This window comes from Sciurus vulgaris (genome assembly GCF_902686455.1).
Source record: "Sciurus vulgaris genome assembly, chromosome: 15".
Classification (NCBI taxonomy): Eukaryota; Metazoa; Chordata; class Mammalia; order Rodentia; family Sciuridae; genus Sciurus; species Sciurus vulgaris.
In genome coordinates, this window is record NC_136476.1 from 73797323 (window position 1) to 73818442 (window position 21120).

At 40.8% G+C, this 21120-nt stretch overlaps 1 protein-coding gene across 1 annotated transcript; it reads left to right on the forward strand.

The window, feature by feature from the left end:
- Positions 1-7679: 7679 nt before the first annotated feature.
- On the forward strand, positions 7680-20844 carry TLR4 (toll like receptor 4). The gene is made up of 4 exons (XM_079112382.1): positions 7680-7817; positions 7954-8172; positions 14258-14424; positions 17807-20844. The coding sequence occupies exons 2-4, from the start codon at positions 8080-8082 to the stop codon at positions 20043-20045; spliced, it is 2499 nt and encodes an 832-aa protein (XP_078968508.1). The 5' UTR covers positions 7680-7817; positions 7954-8079; the 3' UTR covers positions 20046-20844.
- The last annotated feature ends 276 nt before the right edge of the window (positions 20845-21120 follow it).

The following is a 21120-nucleotide window of genomic DNA, read 5'->3' on the forward strand; positions in this document are numbered from 1 at the left end:
GATGCTGTAGATCAGCGCTGAGCAATCTGTGACCATATGCTGCCCCTCAGCTTTGCCATATGGCTCCGTTTCTAAATTCAAAGTTACTTTTCAGCACATTCAGAGGTGAGGGATTTAGATGGGAATGAGCTCCCTCCGTGGTAACAGTGTCCAAGAGGAGAGGAGAGATTTCGGAGTGCCTGTCCCCTAGCGTGTGTTCTCCAGCTGGGTTGAGGAAAAAGCAGATGCAAAGTCTCGTGATTGGTGAAAAGGAAGCAGACACCCATGCAGAGGCTCAAGGCAGCAGGGGCTCTGGCCTTCCTTGGGCAGCCCTGACTGTGGAGCCCCAGGGCAGCTTGGGAAAAGAAAATAGAGTATCCACTTTATGTCTTAGACACAAAACTTATTTTTGTGTTTAATCTCATCACTTTTGAGCTTACTGTTATACCTTATCATTGGGTCAAATCAATTAATTTTGTCTGGAGCAGTTGTATTAAGAATTGTTTTCTAATATTTACCTTTAAAATCTGCTTTTAGGGCTGGGGATGTGGCTCAGTGCCAAGTACTTGCTTAGCATACATGAGATCCTGAGTTCAATCCCCAGCACTGCATAAAAGCAAAAAAAAAAAAAAAAACAGAAAAAGAAAAAACACTATTTTAAAAGGTTTCTTCCTCCTTCCTTTCTTTCATCAATTGATTTTTTTTTTTACTAGAGGGTGATGTGTTATCTATTGTGGTATCCCCTGATTTTGCAGAGTCATAATGGAGATAAAATACCTTTCAAAACAGACCAATCAGCATAGGACCAGGGCAATATTTCTAAAGTGGAGCAAGATCGCTTGGATCTGGTGTGGACACTTATGGGGAATTGGGAGTAGCAGATGTTTAATGTGTCACCAGAGAAGACGACATGGAGGAGATACTTCAAGTGGAGGTGGGAAACTTAGAGGACAAGTTTAATTATTTGTTTGTTTGTTTTCCCAGAACATCCTAAGTCATCATCCTCTTCCCATATTCAATACCAGTAGCCCTGCTTATGGTGGCATGTGCTCATATCATTTCTAAAACCAATTATAGGAATTAAACTCCAACCCAGGAAGTAACAGGAATCCCACCTGCCGTTTGCTCTGCATTGTCAGCCAACTAACTAAGAGATGGAAGACAGTAGGACACAAATCTAGAGTAAACTGTGCTCAGAAAGGATCACTGGGTGATACTCTTACACAAACAATAAGAAACCTGTGTGAGGCATTAATGGAGGCTGAAATCATGCCTGTCAAATCCTCGTAGTCTTAGCCTCCATTGATCATTATTGTCCTGCAGCAAGTTAATACAGAGAGGGAAATGAAGGCTTCCAGAGTTGACTGGCTTGTCTGAAGTCACACGGTCAGGAGGTGAGAGAGCAGGTGCAAGAAGCAAGGACTCCTAGTCTCGCCCAGAGTCCGTGCCCTTCGGCTACAGCTCCACATATGTCGTCGAGTCTTTCCTTTACTGAGGCATTCAGGAGACATTTATTCGGATCAGTTCCCTGTCCTGATCTCAGAGGAGCTAGATGAAAAAGACACCATCACTTTGATGAGGTTCAAAAAGGCAGAGTCAAGATGGAAGTGCATTTATGTTCAGTGTTTGAAACATATTTTCATGTTACCCTGAGTGTAATCCTTTCCACCACGCACATCCAAACTTTTACTTTATTTCTCTCTCTTTTCCTGCTCCTCGAACTTCTAAGATCTATTTGACTCAAAACAAGAAAGGAGGCAGGCACTTACATCAGCATAAAATGTAAAATACTTGGTTGAAAAGAATTTCACCTTCACCAAGTGCCCACCTGCTGGTTTGCTTTTATTATTATTCTTTTTCCCCTCCTGGTGGCTATTCTGTCAAAGTGGCCTCTTTGTGTCACCTTCTTTTAAGATTTGTATACTTCCCTTTTCCCTACCCAACAACAACTCCAAGCTAAGCAGGGAATGCATGCTGAACCCTGTGGCTAATACCATGCTTGGACTTTAAAAAGAAAAGCATGCTGGGCGTGGTGGTGCACACCTGAAATTCCAGTGGGCCCGGAGGCTGAGGCAGGAGGATTGTGAGTTCAAAAGCCAGCCTCAGCAACTTAGCGAGGCCCTAAGCAATTCAGTGAGACTCTATCTCTAAATAACATACCAAAAAATAATAATAATAATAAATAAATAAATAAAGGACTGGGGATGGGGCCCAGTGGTTAAGCACCCCTGGGTTCAATTCCTGGTACAAACAAAAAAAAAAAAAAAAAAAAAAGAAAAGAAAAAGAAAAACATAAAGACTGAGGGTTCCCTAGGGGTGAAGGAGAGAACACAGGAGGAACAGGGTTCAGAGGGTGCTGTTTGGCTTGGCTGTGGTGTGGGTGTGTCCCTCAAGGTCTTCTGTGTTGAAATCGAATCCCCAATGTGAAACATTGAGAGGATGAAATCATAATCCTGCTATGATGTTCAGAGGTGGAACTTTGACAGGCAATTAGTATTAGATCATACTATTCAGGGTGGAGCTGGCATGAGTGAATCTTGATGGTTCTATAAGAAGAGGGAGAGAGATCTGAAGAGTCTCACACACACACACACACACACACACACACACACACACACACACACTCCCAGTCCTGGCAAGTGTTGACTGTGCCACTGGGGACTGTCACCAGATGTAGCCCCTTAATTTTGGACCTTCAGAACTGTGAGTTATAAAAAAACTTGTTTTCTTTATAACTGACCTAGTATGTGGGATTGTGTCATGAACAACAGAAAATGGACCAACGCAGAGTTCACACAATATTTGTAATTAAAGTGCTGGCTTAGAAGTAGGACTCTCACAATGGCTAAGGTAAAGCTGGACCTGTACAAGGTCCAGGAAATAAGGTAATTGCATTAGGGCTGCTGCTCTCAATTCTGACTCATGTTTGGACTCTGTGGGTTGAATGATGTCTCTTGTACCTCAAGGAAAGCCTCCACGTGATCCTTTTTCATGTTCCACCTCTTATTTCGCAGCTTGGATATCTTTCCATCATTTCCAGCCTAGTCACCTCCAGTTTCCTAGATTCCTCCCATGTGAAAGGTGGCAGGAAAGGGAAGCCACTTGTGCAACTGACCAGCTACCTGACAAATAATGCAATGTACCCATGTCATTGTTCACTTCCTTCCAAAGATACGTGTCAAAGAACCCTGGGTTACACAAGTATGTGCTGTCCACAGTAACACTTTGTGATATGCGCGGGACTGTATCAGACACCTACCTGCTCAAAGTACTTTGACATTGATTGCCTTCTAGAAAACAAAAGTGGGAAGGCGCAGGAAAACTGTTCACGTTTCTCCTTTCTTGGGGGCAGTTGATAAAATGGGAGAAATTTAGCTGTCAATCAAGACAAGGGACGATTTCATATAATTTACTCATTCTTTCGAAGCTTTTTGAGCATTCTTACATGTGGGTAACAAATACACATTAGGGATAGGAGTATGAAGGTAACAGGCACAATCTGTCTTCTCTTGTATCTTATTAGCCTCTCTCTGCAATGAGACACTAGTCAATGGATATTATTAACTTATTTTCAAAAGTTATTATCATGATCACTGATAAACCTAGTGTGCACTGAATTCCTCCCAGGTACGGGACACTGTGACAGGCATGGGGTGCGTAGAGACAGACCAGAGTTGTCTGCTGTCATCAAGGAGCTGAAGCCTAGTGGGAAAGGACAACAATCCGTCCCCCTTGAGCATGACAGATGGTTGCCGTGTGAATGCTGAGGAGCGAGTGACAGAGCTCTCTGGGGAGGCTGGGCATGTGTTAATAAGAGTCAGAGTCTTAATGTAAGGACTAATAAACCACAGAAGCATTGAATCACAGCACATTAGCAAATACTGAACTGGAAACAAGTGCCCAAGAATAAAAGAGTTGCATGGGTCCAAATGGGTAACGTTGATACTCTATCTGCTTTAGTAGATGCAAAATCCCTATTACTTTAGTAAATTTTCTAAAGAGTCTTTAAGAAACAAGTTTCTTTTTTTCTCTGTTTAACAATTTATTTCCTTTATTTACTTGAGCAGAGTTTTTTTTTTTTCCCTCATAGACAAACTATTTTTCACTGAATATAATATGCGCTGATTATAATATAGACCATTAATTTATTTACCTGAAATAAATAAGGTAATACATTATCAATTATGAGACGCATTCACATTTTTTAAAAGTATTTTTTAGTTGTCAGTGGATATTTATTTATTTATCTATTTGTTTATTTGTGGGTAGAGAATCGAACCCAGTGCCTCATTCATGCTAGGCAAGCACTCTACCACTGAGCCACAACTCCAGTCCCACATTCAGATTTGAGAGGAGTCAGTATATGAAAAAAATTGGAACTTAAAAATGCTAGAAAGTTGGATGGAATCAGATTAGGTTCTACATATGCCAAGCATCTCTCTCTGAATCAGACTATGTTGTGATTGCTACTCTTCTTATTTTCTTTTACTTGCAAGGACTGGGCATTATAAGTTGTAAGATTGTGGATTAGATATCCCAGTGATAAATAAAGTGTATTCTTGTCCATACCATAGCATTTGTGCCATGAATTGGAGCCCACAGTGACTCAGGAGGTTAAAACTTAGCAGACCAGAGAGGCACTGCAGTTGATGTGGTCTTGGAACTAGCTCTGGTCAATGGAATGGGAGATGATGCATGTCAGAGATGATAAAACAGAGGGAGTCAAGTATCTGGGTATCTTCCCTGATCTTTGCTGCACTGCAGTCAACTTGGGAGCTGTCCATTGAATGTGGCAAATAATGAAATAAAAGAAACCTGGATTGGTGGATCATTCCTAGTCTGCTTCTGATCACAAATATATTCACTGAGCATTTCATGAGCAAGAAATCAATTTTTATTGTGTTAAGTCACTGAAGTTTGGAGGTGGATATAGAAATTAACTAAATCTAACATTGGTCAGTTGTGTTCTATTTTGACTTCTTACTGAATATTTAATTTCTGCTAATTAGTACCAAATATTCTTCTAGGTCCCTGACAAACATGGAATTCCTCCATTGACTAAATGATTATGGTTTTGAGCTGAAATTGTTGCATAAGAAGTGTGTAGAAAACCAAGCGCCTTTCCACACATCTGTGTTGAGGGGATAATTATTACTCTACTCTACTGGAAATCATGGGTCTGCAATGATAATTAATCACCACTGTCTTATGTTGTTATAACACTGTAGTTATAAGTCTGTCAAGGTAAGCAAATAAGGTGTTATAGCCAGCAGGCTTGAAGTCTGTCTTTTGTATTTGACACGTGGGCTGCCCACTGGGAGAGGCACACATAACAGAGGTACCTTTGATTAAGGTTAGTGTGCCTCAGTACGCCACAGTACATTGATTTCATTAACTTCTCATCAGAAGGAACCATCTTCACAAGGCACTATCAGGAATTCTCCAGACACCATAAGAAACCTTTCCAGGAAGAGTCCTGTGAGACACATGTGCTAACATCTCACAAAGCACAGTCGAGAGGGTCTCCTGGGACCCTTTCTCTCAGTCCTCATTTTGACCATCAAAGAGTTTCCTTTCCAAAGATGGAGAGAATGACCATTTCTTTTTTCACCTACTCCTATTACTCTAATCAGTCACTCCTTGTGTTCTAGTTCTGGGGTGTATTTATATCTTGCCTGCAATAGTACACATGTTATTTTTCCTTCTTTCATGGTGTGTATGTGTGTGTGTTGGAGGATCAGGCTAGAAGGCCTGAGGTCTAAACCATAGACAGCCTCAGTACTTGATTAACATGGCATGAAGCATTCCTGTTTGTTTCCGAGGAAGATGGCTTTGACTGTAAGATGAAGGTTGAATTGGAAGTTGAGACTTTGGAAGATATGAGTCTGGACACTGGAAGACCCATGAAAAATGTAATGCACTAGACTCGGCCATAGGATATATTCAAGAGTGATCCCAATGGAAAGGAGGATTGATATTTTAGAATTTATTTATACTTGCTGTTTCTAGAACTTAACAGAATTTTATTTTATTTTTTTTAATGGTTGGTGAGAACAAGAGATCAGAAGATCAGGAGATGATTACATATGACAGCATGGATTTTTACTCAGAGTTCTCAAGGCTGGGGGTGTGGGGAGGCATGCTACACCGTGCAGAACCACATGGGGAAGCACCAGGGTCAGTCAGGTGGCAGAAAGAGCAGGGGACATTGGCACAAGCCATTTCTGTGGTTTCTGGGGAAAAAGCAATGCAAGGACTGGGTAATTTGAGTCATTTTAGCAGGCCCTCAGGGCCAGGGACTGTCTCTGGCCCTGTGTTGATTAGTGCACAAGTTTTGTCTCTTTGTGTTTAACAATCAGATAGAGGAGTGGCTCAGAGTGGGCTCTGGAGTGGCAAATTTGTATATGAAAGATGTGCTCCAGGATGAGTCATTGATGATCTCCCCAGCTGACCAGCTCTGGGAGCTCTGGGAGCTGACCAATCAGTAAGGACCCAATACCAGCATGTCCTCAACTTATGATTGCTTTACTTAGGATATATTTTTTTTACTTTACAGTGATGCTAAGCAATACACACTCTCTAGAAACCAAATTTTGATTGTGTCACAGGCTAGCAATATGCATTCTTGCTACACCAAACTGGCAGGCAGGTGCAGCTCCAATTCAGCTATGCAGTCGTGAGGGCCAAGAACCCAGGATTGGCATTGCCCCTTTTGGCTGAGCAATGGTGTCTATAGGTCGGGTGTACTACATGCAATTTGGATTCAGCATACTTTCAACTTCTGATGGGTTTTCAGATTGTAGTCCAATCGCAAGTGGAGGAACACTGCTACAGAAAATGGGAGAGTAGTGTTTATACAGGTCTAGTGTGAGGAGCGAGGAAATCGGAGGTGTGGAATCAAAGTGACTCATTTGGGATGACTCTGAGGAAATGGAGCACCACTGACTTTCCAGGGGACTAAATCTTGTTGTGCACCTACTCTGTGCGAGGCCTTACTCTAAGAATGGTGCATGAATTGTCTCAAATCATCTTTCAAGCAAAGTTTTTACAGCAGGACTATTTGGGGCTTCATTTTAAAGGTGTTGAAGGAGCCGGCAAGAGGCTCCTGATGTAGCCTGGTTTTACACAGGCTGGATCTGAGATGCCTGCATTAACCCTTGCTGAAACTATCCAGGATGCTCTTCCAGTAATATCCAAACTTAGAATGTCTTTACAGAGACTTGTATTATACTTGTCTCTTTCCAGACACTGTCCGAAAACCTGAAAACCTGTCAGTTCATTTAATCCAATGGTCAACTTTTGGGTAAGATTATTATCCTCATTTATCCACATGTTCAATTATCATAGCTGTCCATTAGTGGAATGGAATGATAAGCCATCCACTAGACTAGGCGTTATTGATAAGGTGCCTTAATTCCATCATGCAAGACAAATGTAATTATCCTCATTCTAAAGACCAGAAAATGAAGGCTTGTGTTGTTTGTAACTTTCATCAATAGGAATTTCTATTACTACTATTAAGTAACAATAAAAGTAGTGTCTTTTTAAGAAAAGGAGATCAGGTCACAGACATACCTGCTGATCTCTTGGCTTTTTAGCTTCCAGAAGTAGGAGAAAATTAATTTCTGTACTTCAACCCACTCAAGTATGTGGTACTTTGTTAGTATGAGCAGTAAGTTTCCACAACTAAAATCAAACTGGAAAACCCCTGGAGCCCCAGGTAGTTTTGCCAACTATTTGAACAATGTCTGGTTATTTTCCTAAGTTCACCAAGCCTGGAGATCAGATGACTTCCTGGGATGAGAGCCAGCTTCCTCTTGCTGTTCCTTTAGCCACAGGTCTGCAAAGCTTCTTCATTTTCTTCTTCTAACTTCCCTTCTTGTGTCGGAGGAGTTAAGTACTAGAAAAACTAAAGTCCGGAATGCTAAGGTTGCCACTCTCACTTCCTCTCTCCCCTAACTGTTTTGAATACAGTAATAGCCTTGGGGCACCCACCAGGAAGAGAAGACGTCAGTGCCACAGAGACGCTGCCAGGTCTATCCTGCAGTGACAGCTCATCATGCTTTCACGGGGCCGCTGTTGGTCTCAGAAAATGCCAGGATGATCCCTCCCCGGAGCCTGGCTGGGACTTTGATCCCAGTCATGGCCTTCTTCTCCTGCCTGAGACCTGAGAGCTGGGAGCCCTGCATGGAGGTATGTGGTTGGGGTCAGCTCATCTCCTGGGAGTTTCCTTTGCTTCTAAAAACTGCTCCCTGCCTGGAACTTCCTGCTGTGTGTTCTGGTTGGTTTATTTAGCAAAACAGAGTTAAATTAACTAAAGACTTGAAAAGCTACAGGGACCAAATGACTCATAGTTAGCAGGGCATGAGCAGGCTGCCAATGGAGTCTTGTCCCATTTAGGACTTTTGAGTGCTATAGGGACTTTAGGTAAGACTGGCTTAAACTCACTGTTCTGTCATCTCCAGGCTGTGTGACCTTGAAGAAGTTCCTAAACTTTCTGAGACTCATTTCATAATTTTAAGAATATTGTAATAATACTTCAGTAAGAGTTTAAAGGATGTTTGGCCTTCTGCCTTTCTGCTGCTGGTTTGCACACTCAACTTCAAGCAGTCATTCTGTCCCTTTCAACTCAAAGGGACAATATCACTGTATGTTTTTTTTTTTTTTTTTTTTTTTTCCTGGCCTCTTAAGAGAAAGAACTTTCTTAAGTGGGTTTCAGATTTTTGCATTCAGTTCATTACAGAGAATGGAAAAAAATAGAAGAGAGAGAGAGAGAGAGAGAGAGAGGGAGGGGGGAATGATATAAACTGTCAGTTTATGCGATGATTTCTTTCTCCATGAAGTCCCAACCAGTTGGTGAGTTATTTCCATTCATCTCTGTTTCCCGTGCACCAACTACATTGAAGATTTAAAAGCCCACAGTCGATCCGAAAACCACAAAAATGATTTAGGGTGAGGCCTGGTCAGAAATTCAGGAGCAGCATGGCCAGCTGGAGGCCAGAGGGTGAGGATGTGGGGGAAAGTGGTCTACTTTAATATGCAACAAAGACAAACTTGCTATCTCAGTGTCCTCCCTTCCTGCGCACAGTTCTACTCATTATCCTCCTCTCAGTGTCCCTCCTGCTGTTACATTAGGGAGGATAGAGCCTACAATCAGGGTCACCCTGCGATAAACTCCCAAACACCCTAGACTATTCCTCTTTCCCCATGTACTATATTCTGGCAGCCCCCAAACCACTGTCCCTTCTCATGTCCCACTGCAACCCCAAGGCCAGGCCTCAGCTCCCTTGGCGTTGATTACTGGGTGGTGAATTGTCTCCTGAACTCATATGCCCCTTTCCTTAACCCATTCTGCACACTTTTGTTTGTTGTTTATTGTTATTATTGTTCTGGAGGCTTGGATCTAACAAATTACTTCCCTCACGAACCTTCAATAACTTTTCACTGCTATGAGGGCAGTTTCCTACCACAGGACCTTTGTACTCCTCTCTCCACTGGAATCCTTTTCCCTTGGATCAGTGCTGTCCAATGGCAATATTATGCAAAACTCCCATAGGGAGTTTTAAATTTTCTAGTAGCCACATGAATAAAAGTATAATAAGATGAGTAAATTTTGGTTTGATGATACTTTCATTTAGCTGAATATATTCAAAATAGTACTGAAAATTTATTGTAGATTTAACTATTAAAATGGTAGTTTACATTCCTTCTTTAGTGTGATGTCTTGGAAATTTAGTATACATCTCACATTTACCACACATTTCAATTTATACTGTCCATATTTCTTGTGCCCGGTAGCTGTGTGTGGCTCATGGCTGCCATATTGAAAGTGCATCTCTGTCACTTCATGATTCACTCACTCATTCTGATTTCTGCTTAAGTGTCTCCTCCTCAGGAGGAGATTTCAGTGTGGTCTTCCTTGATGGCCTCATGGAGATTGCCACCTTCCCTCTTTTGTCTATACTCTCATTTATACTGCCCTATTTTTTTCTTTTTCTAGAGCATATCACTGTATGTTTTTGTTAATTTGCTCCTTGACTTTCCCTTTGGAGTGGAGTCGATTAGAAGGTAGAATTAATGTTGGTTTTATTTATTTTATTTATTTCCAGTGCCTAACACATAGTAGCTCCTCAGTTGATATGTGTTAAATGATTGAAAGAATTGCTATAGAACAAAGTTTTAAGTCCTCCTGATTCGGCTGTGGCTTCTCTGGGGGTTAGGACTCACTACTCTTGCCCCTCGTCAGCTAATCTCCACCCCTCCTTGCTCAACCTGTTCTCTCCTTATGAAATATCCTTCTTCTCTTTTCACACATCCAAATCTTCTGCATTTTTCAAGACCCATTCTAGAAAGACTTCTCCAGGTCTAGAATTGATCTTCCTTTCTTTGAACCAGAGCACACATTTTTTGAGCCTTTGTTATGGCTCCTGAAGACAGTGTTATTTTTGCTCCTATCTTAATGTTCACTTTAGACTGTGAGTTTGTTAAAGTCTAGAGCCATGCCATGTGTGCCTCTGCATTGCCCACAGTAGTTAGCAGAAATGCCTGTCTTTGGGGCTTAAGCCAACCTTCATTCAGTTATTCAGAGTCTTCACATTCTTATTCCACAGATCTTTATGGAGCATACACCATTTGCCAGGCACCATTCTGGGACCTGGAGAGCAAGGAGCAAGCAAAACCATTGTTTAGTCAACTCTTTCAATGCTGTGACTTAGTCTCAACCAGAACAGCTACAGAGGAGGAAAAGTTAATATCTGAGGACTCGTGGTTTCAGAGGTCTTAGTCCATAGAAGGCTGGCTTCATTGGTCTGGGCTCAAGGTGAGACTGAACATCATGACGGAAGAGTGTGGTGGAGGCAAGAGGCTCACCTCAAAATCAGGAAGTGGAGAGAGACTCCACTCTCCAGATACAAAATATTTACCCCAAAGCCACACCAAATTCCCACCTCCTCCAGTCACACCTACCACTTCAGTGACCACCCAGTTAATCCCTATCAGGGGATCAATTCACTGATCGGGTTGAGACTCTCACGACTCAATCATTTCTCCTCTGAACCTTCTTGCATTGCCCCACACGTGAGCTTTTGGGGGACGCCTCACCTCCAAACCACAACAACCATCAAAGCTTACAGTCTAGCACATACAATGAACAAGGTTAAGGAAGCAGTTGCACAGGAAAGATGATGTGGACTGATGGTGCAAACTAAAGCAAAATAAAAAAGGGTGAGGGGTGAAATTCCTAGCCTTGTCCTCTGATAGAGAGTTCCATCTTCAGGGCTCCGGTGCTGGGTGAAATTTAATCAGATGGGAATTGTAAGAAAACCCCCAAAAACCACGCCAGACACGGGAAATCACATAAGGGAGTTTATTAAGCAAACAGAGTGTCTACCTGCAGGGTAAGAGAGAAAATGAGGGGAAAATAAAGGAAAGGAGAAAGGGATCACGCTAGAGAGAGTGGAAAGATGAGAAAAGATGGCGGGGAAGCTATCCTTAAGCAGTTTAATCCCGCTGGGCTAACAGGGGACCAATAACAGAGAAGGATACTTGCAAGCTGACTGATGAACCAATAGCTAGTTAGGATGTTCATAGACTGACAGTAGTTGAGAGGCGGAGAAAAGGCTGCAACAGAAAGGGCTGGGGAGCAGCTTTATACATTACATTACAGGAATAAAGTGAGAACCTGCTTGTATAAACTCTGCAACTGTACCCATATTATTTCATCTGTCTGAATTTCTGTTTTTTCATCTTTAATAGTTTTCTTGGATGGTTGAGATCAAGTATATAACATATAAGGAGAATGATCACTTATAGTAAGGGCTTAGTGATAGCTAATAATAATTAATGCTATCATCTATTGATCAATTACATTGTAGTAGGCTTTGAGATAAGCTTTGTAAATACCTTATCTCATTTAATCCAGCTTCTACTGGTTTTGAAAACAGAACACCAGAACTGGCCGGCGTAAGCAGAGAATTTTGTTGGAGAAAATCGGAATTCTGAAATTAGGAAGTTAGAGAATAAGACTTATAAAGAATGTGGAAAAGTTGGATAGAAACCAGCTTAGGAATAACAACAGGAAAAAAGCACTGGACCTTATTTATTAGGTTCTCCACTGTAATCCATGCACATCAACATGTTCCGTAATTTCTGCATCACTCTGCTATACATCAAAGAACTAAGGGATAGATAGAATGCCATTGTCAAAACTGGTGAGAGTCAGAGGACATCTGGACATCTTGATTGGCAGTCTCCTCACAGTTGTTTACAGAGGAGGTCATAGACTGATACAAGGTATTTCAATGCCTGAATTTTAAATATAATAAGTGAGGTTCACCAGTTTTTTGTTTTTTTAATGGTGAAATTCTTTTTTTTTAATTTATTTTTATTGTAAACAAATGGGATACATGTTTTTTCTGTTTGTACATGAAGTAGAGGAATACCATTTGTGTAATTATACCTTTACCTAGGGTAATAATTTTTGATTCATTCTGTTATTTTTTTCCTTCCCCCATCCCTCCCACCCCGCTTTTCCCACTATACAGTCCCTCCTTCCTCCATTCTTGCACCCCTCCCACCTCCCATTATGTGTCATCATCTGCTTATCAGCGAGATCATTCATCCTTCGGTTTTTTTGAGATTCGCGTATCTCACTTAGCATGATATTCTCCAATTTCATCCATTTGCTTGCAAATGCATAATTTTATCATTCTTTATGGCGGAGTAATATTCCATTGTATATAAATGCCACAGTTTCTTTATCCATTCATCAACTGAAGGGCATCTAGGTTGGTTCCACAGTCTGGCTATTGTGAATTGAGCAGCTATGAACATTGTGTGGTTGTATCTCTGTAGTATGCTGATTTTAAGTCCTTTGGGTATAGGCCAAGGAGTGGGATAGCTGGGTCAAATGGTGGTTCCATTCCAAGTTTTCTAAGGAATCTCCATATTGCTTTCCAGAGTGGCTGCACTAATTTGCAGCCACACCAGCAATGTACGAGTGTACCTTTTTCCCCACATCCTCGCCAATACCTATTGTTGCTTGTATTCTTGATAATTGCCATTCTAATTGGGGTGAAATGGAATCTTAGGGTAGTTTTGATTTGCATTTCTCTTATTACTAAAGATGTTGAACACTTTTTCATATATCTGTTGATTGCTTGTAGATCTTCTTCTGTGAAGTGTCTGTTTATTTCCTTAGCCCATTTGTTGATTGGGTTATTTGTATTCTTGGTGTAGAGTTTTTTGAGTTCTTTACATATTCTGGAAATTAGTGCTCTATCTGAAGTATGAGTGGCAAAGATTTTTCTCCCACTCTGTAGGTTCTCTCTTCACATTGCTGATAGTTTCCTTTGCTGAGAGAAAGCTTTTTAGTTTGAATCTATACCAGTTATTGATTCTTGCTTTTATTTCTTATGCTATGGGAGTCCTGTTAAGAAAGTCTGATCCTAAGCCCACATGTTAAAGATTTGGACCTACTTTTTCTTCTATAAGATGCAGGATCTCTGGTCTGATTCCAAGGTCCTTGATTCATTTTGATTTGATTTTTGTGCAGGGTGAGAGATAGGGGTTTAGTTTCATTCTGTTGCATATGGATTTCCAGTTTTCCCAGCACCATTTGTTGAAGAGGCTATCTTTTTTCCATTGCAAATTTTTGGTCCCTTTGTCTAGTATGAGAAAATTGTATTTATTTGGGTTTGTGTCCGTGTCCTCTATTCTGTACCATTGATCTACCTGTCTATTTTGATGCCAATACTATGCCGTTTTTGTTACTATTGCTTTATAATATAGTTGAAGTTCTGATATTGTGATACCCCCTGCTTCACTCTTCCTGCTAAGGATTGCTTTAGCTATTCTGGGTTTCTTATTCTTCCAGATGAATTTCATGACTGCTTGCTCTATTTCTGTAAGGTACATCATTATGATTTTAATTGGACTTGCATTGAATCTGTATAGCACTTTTGGTAGTATGGCCATTTTGACAATATTAAGACCTTGCTTCAAACCATATGGTAGAGTATGGTATGAAACCTAGGGCTTCTGAACCTCAGAGCCTTCACCACTGATTCCACTGCTTCTCACTTAAAGTTTCCACTGTTATAGAAGAGTCTAGAACATGGAGTACATAGAAGGAACTCTTCCTGACCTAGAGGAAGTCTTAAGTATGAAGTGAGTGGATAAATGAGTGAATGAAAGTGATCTGACTGGGTCCTGTTCTTTTAGGAGAGGGCAGTTTGGAGTACATTTAGTAAGACACTGCATCTAATGTGTGATCTTGCAGGTGGAGCCTAATATTACATACCAATGCATGGAGCTGAATCTCTCCAACATCCCCAATAGCATCCCCTCCTCAGTCAAGAACCTGGACCTGAGTTTCAACCCCTTGAAGTGTATAGGAAGTCACAGCTTCTTCAATTTCCCAGAACTCGAGGTGCTGGATTTATCCAGGTAATGAATGAGATTTTTCTGTACTGTGGAAGGTGAAGTGTTCTGTCATTTCATTCTTGAACCAGGAAGCCTGGTTGGTGAAGTCTCAGCTTTATTCACTTATTCATTCTTTCAACAGATATCTTACTGTAGAAGCTTGAACAAGCCACCTCCATTCTCCAGGTGTCTGTTTCCTCATCTGTGAAATGGGCTGTTAGTTGTACAAAATAGTTTTCTTTCAACTTTGTTTCTTTTTTATTTGTTCTTTTTTTATATGCATGACAGAAAAGTGTATTTTGACATATTATACAAACATGGAGTATAACTTATTCTAATTAGGATAACTTACCATTCTTGTGGTTGTAAGTGATGTAGGGTTTCACTGATCGTATCTTCATACATGAACATAGGAGAAGGCCAGTTAGTTCTACCTTTGTATTTTTTTCTAAGTCAGGAGAGAAAGTTAACTCAGACTCTTTCATCAGCACTTATATTTTGACCATTGGCTATATGTCCTACCCTCTGCTAGGAAACTATTATTGGTGGATATATAACATACAACCTGTAATTAAACAGAGCACATCCTCTTAAAAAAGGACAACATGTTGAAGTCCTGGTTGAGTTGCTGAGCATTTAATAGACATTCAATGAATGTTTCCTAATTCTGACTTTTTTAGATTTTGAAGCTGAGATAAGGATGATGGTCTATGAAAACAGATAATACATTGTATGCAAATATGGGTAGCAAATGGAATTGCCAGAACAGGGTCTTCTCTGTGGTGGGTAGTCAAGAGAGATTTTGTGAACTGAATGGGATTCAGATAATGTTAGAAATATTGAAAGTGTAGTACAGGGTAGAGGATTAGGAAGAAACAAGTAACTCAGGAGAAAGATGTCAAGGACAAAGGAAAATGTTTGCTGTAGATGGAGAAACAGTGACCGAGATTTCCTCCTCTGAGGCACACAAGTATACCATTTTGGGGGGACAAGTGAAGTTGTTATTCTCACCCCCCCTCCAGGAAACTGCCTCTTCAAAGGGTTCTCTTCATCAGGGAACTCATTCAAAATTTACAATTGGTAAAGTACCATATTCCCTATAATGGTCTCTGTAAAAACAAAATATTTCATTTTTTAAAGATTATTATCTAAGTTCCTGAGAAAGACTGAGGTCATGGTATGAGAAATCCCTACCAGAGAAGACATTTCCGTAGAAAAGTGAGGAACTCGTGGTTTTGTGCTCTAACTTAGGTATTGGGAGAGCAGAACAAAGGAAGAATGGAGCGTTTTAAAGTCAGTGGCATAGAGCACAGAGCCCCATGGGGGTAGGAAGACCTGGGTCACGTCCAGCTCCAACTTAAACCGTGTGACCTGAGGTATGTCACTTCCTTGTTCTGAGCTTCAGCATACATAGCCATTAAATGGAATTGCTGAAACTTACCCTGCTGGATTATATGTGATAATGAATATCAGCATGCTGTATGTACATTTAAAGCCTTACAGTATATTTTTAAAGTATAAAATGTCATTATTACATCATCTCATTAGACTCTACCTTTTGATTTTTCAGGTGAGAATTTTGTATGGAGGTACACCTAACAGCTCCTTCTTTTTTGATAAGAAGAAGCAGTTTTTCATTATAAGTGTTCCTTATAGTTCATCTTCGATCCAACACACATCCAAGGAACTTTTCTCAGAACACTTAAATATGTACTTGGAAAGGGACCAACTTCCTCTCTGGTCAGTCCTTGGAAATTATGAATGGACCGAAGGACAGACAATATACAACAGATGTTCATTGCCTCTTTTTATACAGTGTTTACATCTAGCAACTCAAAGTTTCTTCTAAGAAAATATACATATATTTCCTTCCTTTTATAGATGAGATTTGAAGAGTTTAAGTGACGTTCTTACATTCACATCCCTTGTTTCCACATAACAGAAGTTCAGGTTCACATCTCTTCTATTCAAGTGCTCTTTCCCTCTAAACACCACTTCTGCCCAGCAATGAGCCATGTGTGATGAGATAGAACACAGCAAGGCCTTTCCCTCTTGCCTGATGTAGACAGCACAATATACATAAGAGTATGAACCACGGAATCATATAACTGAGAGAAGTGACATGATAAATAATCAGGTTTAGATGACTCAATTATAAATGTGATGATGGAACGCAGAGAGAAAAGGGGGTTCTCAAGTTCATGCAGTAAGAGAGGACATCAGGTCACCAAAATTCTGCTGTCTTGCCTCCTCTTCCTGCATTTTTTCCACCACACCCAGCACCCTCTATCCAGTTACCAGTAAGTAGCAAAAGCTGGGACTGAAATGTTTTTTATGACTTATGAACCTTAGGAGAGGTGGGGACACTGTAAAGGTACTCAGGAAAGGACTAGCTTGTTAGCTGTGACTGGCGGGTGCCTGCATGGCTGCTGTGTTTTGGCTGCATAGGAGACCTGTCTCTGGGACAGCTGGATGAGGATTCTATGTAGAATAGCTTCCATCTCTCTCAGGATAAAATTCAAAACCCTTTACCGGGCTCTTCAGTCCCTGCCTTATCTGAAAACCCCTTTCCCCACAACCCCATTTTACCTCACCTCCTCTGCATTGCAGCCACATATTCTATTTCTCATGGAGAAATTTGTTTCTCAGATTTTTAGATCTGGTGTGCACATCGCCATTTTTTCCCAATGAACTGTTATTCATCAAATTTCAGCTTTTGTGTTCTTAGAGAAGCCTGCTTTGATTCCTCTTGTCTAGGTCAGTCCCTTGATGTGGATTCTCCTAGCACACTTTCCTTTCCTTCCACAAAACTCACTCACTCCTACCCTCTGTTATTAATATTTACCTGTGAAGATGACACCTTTCATATATCTAGCTGTCATATGTGCAGAAAATTTTATAAACATTAAAAGTATCAGGACACTTAGGTGTAACTATTTATATTTTTGAAATTGACATTCACCAGTCATTTATCATGGCTAATAATTAAACGCTACTCATATCCTTCTTATCAATCAAATGTATACTCACAATTGTGTGGGGCAGGAAATGGCTAAACCTCATCTAAGATGATTATTACATACTCTATGATGCATACCACCTTCTTGTGCCCCAAATATTGATCTTTAATTGATTTCCTTCTGATCGATTTGCTGTCTCTGCTTAGCACGTGTGCTTAGAGTAATAAAAAGAGTTCCTGATGGTAGTCAATGTGGTGATACTGAAGCTGTGGAGCTTCTTGGTTTCTCAGGCCATCGTGAGGGACCTTACTTCATGCCTGTGCCTCTGCAAAATCATGACTCTGATCGCATCTGTAGGAAGCACTGGGTGACTGAGATTATTATTCTATCTTCAATTTTCATTCAGCAGAAATATTACATACACTGTGTCTCTTCTCCCTGTGTAGGTGTGAAATTCAGACTATTGAAGATGATGCATATGAGGGCTTACACAAGCTCTCTACTTTGATATTGACAGGAAATCCTATCCAGCGCTTAGGCCCAGGAGCCTTTCATGGACTCTCAAGTTTAAAGACATTGGTGGCTGTGGAGACAAAACTGGCCTCTCTAGGAAATTTCCCTATTGAACATCTCACAACATTGGAAAACCTTAATGTGGCTCACAATCTTATTCATTCCTTCACATTACCCGAATATTTTTCTAACCTGCCAAACCTGAAGAACTTGGACCTTTCCAGCAATAAGATTCAAAATATTTACCAGAAGGACTTGCAGGCTCTACACAAATTGCCCTTACTCAATCTCTCTTTAGACCTGTCTCTGAACCCAATAGATTTCATCCAACCTGGCGCCTTTAAAGAAATTAGGCTTCACGAACTGAAGCTAAGAAGCAATTTTCATAGTAAAAATGTAATGAAAACTTGTATTCAAGGTCTGGCTGGTTTGAAAATTCATCGCTTGGTTCTGGGAGAATTTAAAAATGAAAGGAATGTGGACATGGTTGACAAATCTGTCCTGGAAGAACTATGCAATTTGACCATTGAGGAATTTCGGTTAGTATTTATAGATTATTTGTCAGGAGATGTTATTGACTTATTGAATTGTCTGGCAAATGTTTCTGCAATGTCTCTGATGAGCCTGAATATGAAAAGCGTAAGAGAAATTTCTAGAGGCTTCAACTGGCAATCTTTAGAATTGGTGAAGTGTCAATTTAAACAATTTCCTAAAGTGATGCTCCCAACACTCAAAAGGTTTACTTTCATTGCCAACAAAGGTTTAACTAGTTTTGAAGAACTTGAAGTACCAAGCCTTGAACATCTGGATCTCAGTGGAAATAGCTTGAACTTCAAGAGTTGCTGTTCTCATACACAATTTGGGACAAACAGACTGAAGTACTTAGATATGAGCTTCAATGGGGTTATTACAATGACTGTAAATTTCATGGGTTTAGAACAACTGGAGTATCTGGATTTTCAGTATTCCACTTTGAAAAAGACCAATGAGTTTTCAGTATTCTTGTCACTCAGCAAACTTCGTTACCTTGATATTTCTTACACGCAGATCCACGTGGCCTTCTTTGGCATCTTCCAAGGCTTGGTCAGTCTTCAATTATTGAAAATGTCAGGCAATTCTTTTGAAGATAACCTCCTTCCAGATATCTTCACAGGCATGAATAACTTGACCTACCTGGACCTTTCTGAGTGTCAATTGGAACGGGTGTCTGAAAAAGCATTTGACACTCTCCCTCAACTTAAGTTCCTAAATATGAGTCGCAATAACCTCTTTTTGTTGGATGAATTTGCTTATAAACCTCTCTACTCCCTCCAGATTCTGGACTGCAGTTTCAATAGCATAAAATCTTCCCGCGTGCAAGAACTACAGCATTTTCCAAGTAATCTAACCATAAATCTTACTCAGAATGCATTTGCTTGTACTTGTGAACACCAGAGTTTCCTGCAGTGGATGAAGGACCAGAGGAGGCTCTTGGTGGAAGCTGAAAAACTGGTGTGCGCAACCCCTTCAGATCTGCAGGGCATGCCAGCTCTGAGTTTTAGGAATGACACCTGTCAAATAAGCAAGATCATTATTAGTGTGTCAGTACTGAGTGTGCTGGTGGTGTCCATTACAGTGTTTCTGGTCTACAAGTTCTATTTTCACTTGATGCTTCTTGCTGGCTGCAGAAGGTATGGCAGAGGTGAGAGTACCTATGATGCTTTTGTAATCTACTCAAGCCAGGATGAGGACTGGGTGAGGAATGAGTTGGTAAAGAATTTAGAAGAAGGAGTGCCCCGCTTTCAGCTCTGCCTCCACTACAGAGACTTTATTCCTGGTGTGGCGATTGCGGCCAACATCATCCAGGAGGGTTTCCATAAAAGCCGGAAGGTGATAGTGGTGGTGTCTCAGCACTTTGTCCAGAGCCGCTGGTGTATCTTTGAATATGAGATTGCTCAGACCTGGCAGTTTCTGGGCAGCCACGCTGGCATCATATTCATCGTCCTTCAGAAAGTGGAGAAGTCCCTGCTCAGGCAGCAGGTGGAGCTGTACCGCCTGCTCAGCAGGAACACTTACCTGGAGTGGGAGGACAGCGTCCTGGGGCGGCACATCTTCTGGAGGCGACTCAGAAAAGCCCTGATGGATGGAAAGCCGTGGAGTCCGGAAGCAACAGCAGATGAAGGAAACAACTAGCAAGAAGCAACAACGTGTACCTGAGAAGGAAAAACTCGAGGCACCTCTTGCCTAGTGGGATCCCACCCACTAGGGTCGGATGTGTTGTGAGCTAACATTAATGTTACAGTCTGCCAGGCATTTGTCTCTGTACAAGTGATTCAGTGGGGCACGAGAGACACAGGACTCCTGATCACATGGAGCTTATGATGCAGAGGAAATCAATACTGTGCTAAAGTCCAGAAATTCCAGGTGTGTATTTCAACCAACACAACCAGAGTCATGACTGGGAAAGTCGATTCAACTACTTCTTCACCACAACTGAACAAGAACTGGGAGACAGGATCCCAGTGTGAGCAGATAGCAACATTGTTCTTCTCTTGCACCTTTTGAGAGGAAGCCACCTCATGCATGATGCTTTAGCTATCTTGGAAGAGTTTTGGAAGTGCCAAGGGAAATGGATGTTTGTTTACTTTTCCCTTTTTCTTTTGAATACAATTTAAATTCTGCTTGATTACTCAGGTTGATCCTGATTCAAAATTCCCCTTCCATTTTATGTCGGTTTCCTTAGTCTTGCAACTAATTCCTAAGGAAAGCTGATTAATATACACTCATCAACATCCTGGTCATTCCTTAGCAAGCACTATTTGTTAAGTATAAATTCCTGATATATTTTTATTTTTATAAGTCAGTTCTCATTTTTCATGAATTGTCTATAAATCTACATCATAAATAAGAATATTAGAGACATGCTGGAATTATCCATACTTAACCACTATTTTTCAAGCAAGTATATAAAATACACTCTGTCTCTTTGGCACTGAATGTCATTCTTAAATTATTACCACTGAGTTATGCCTGTCAAGGAGGCTGTATTAAAATAATTTGGCCAAAAGAGACATTTTGTTAACAGGGGGAGAAAAGTCTGACTTATTGGACTTACAAAGAGCAATTTGAGTTGGATGTAGAAAGAGAAGTGGGATGACCTCCGTAGGTCACCTGTTCCTGATGATTCGAAAAACATGTGGACCAAAACAGTTGGAGTGACCCCATGAAATGTGTGGCCTCACAAGTTTCTTCTCTGGATGAATGTGGT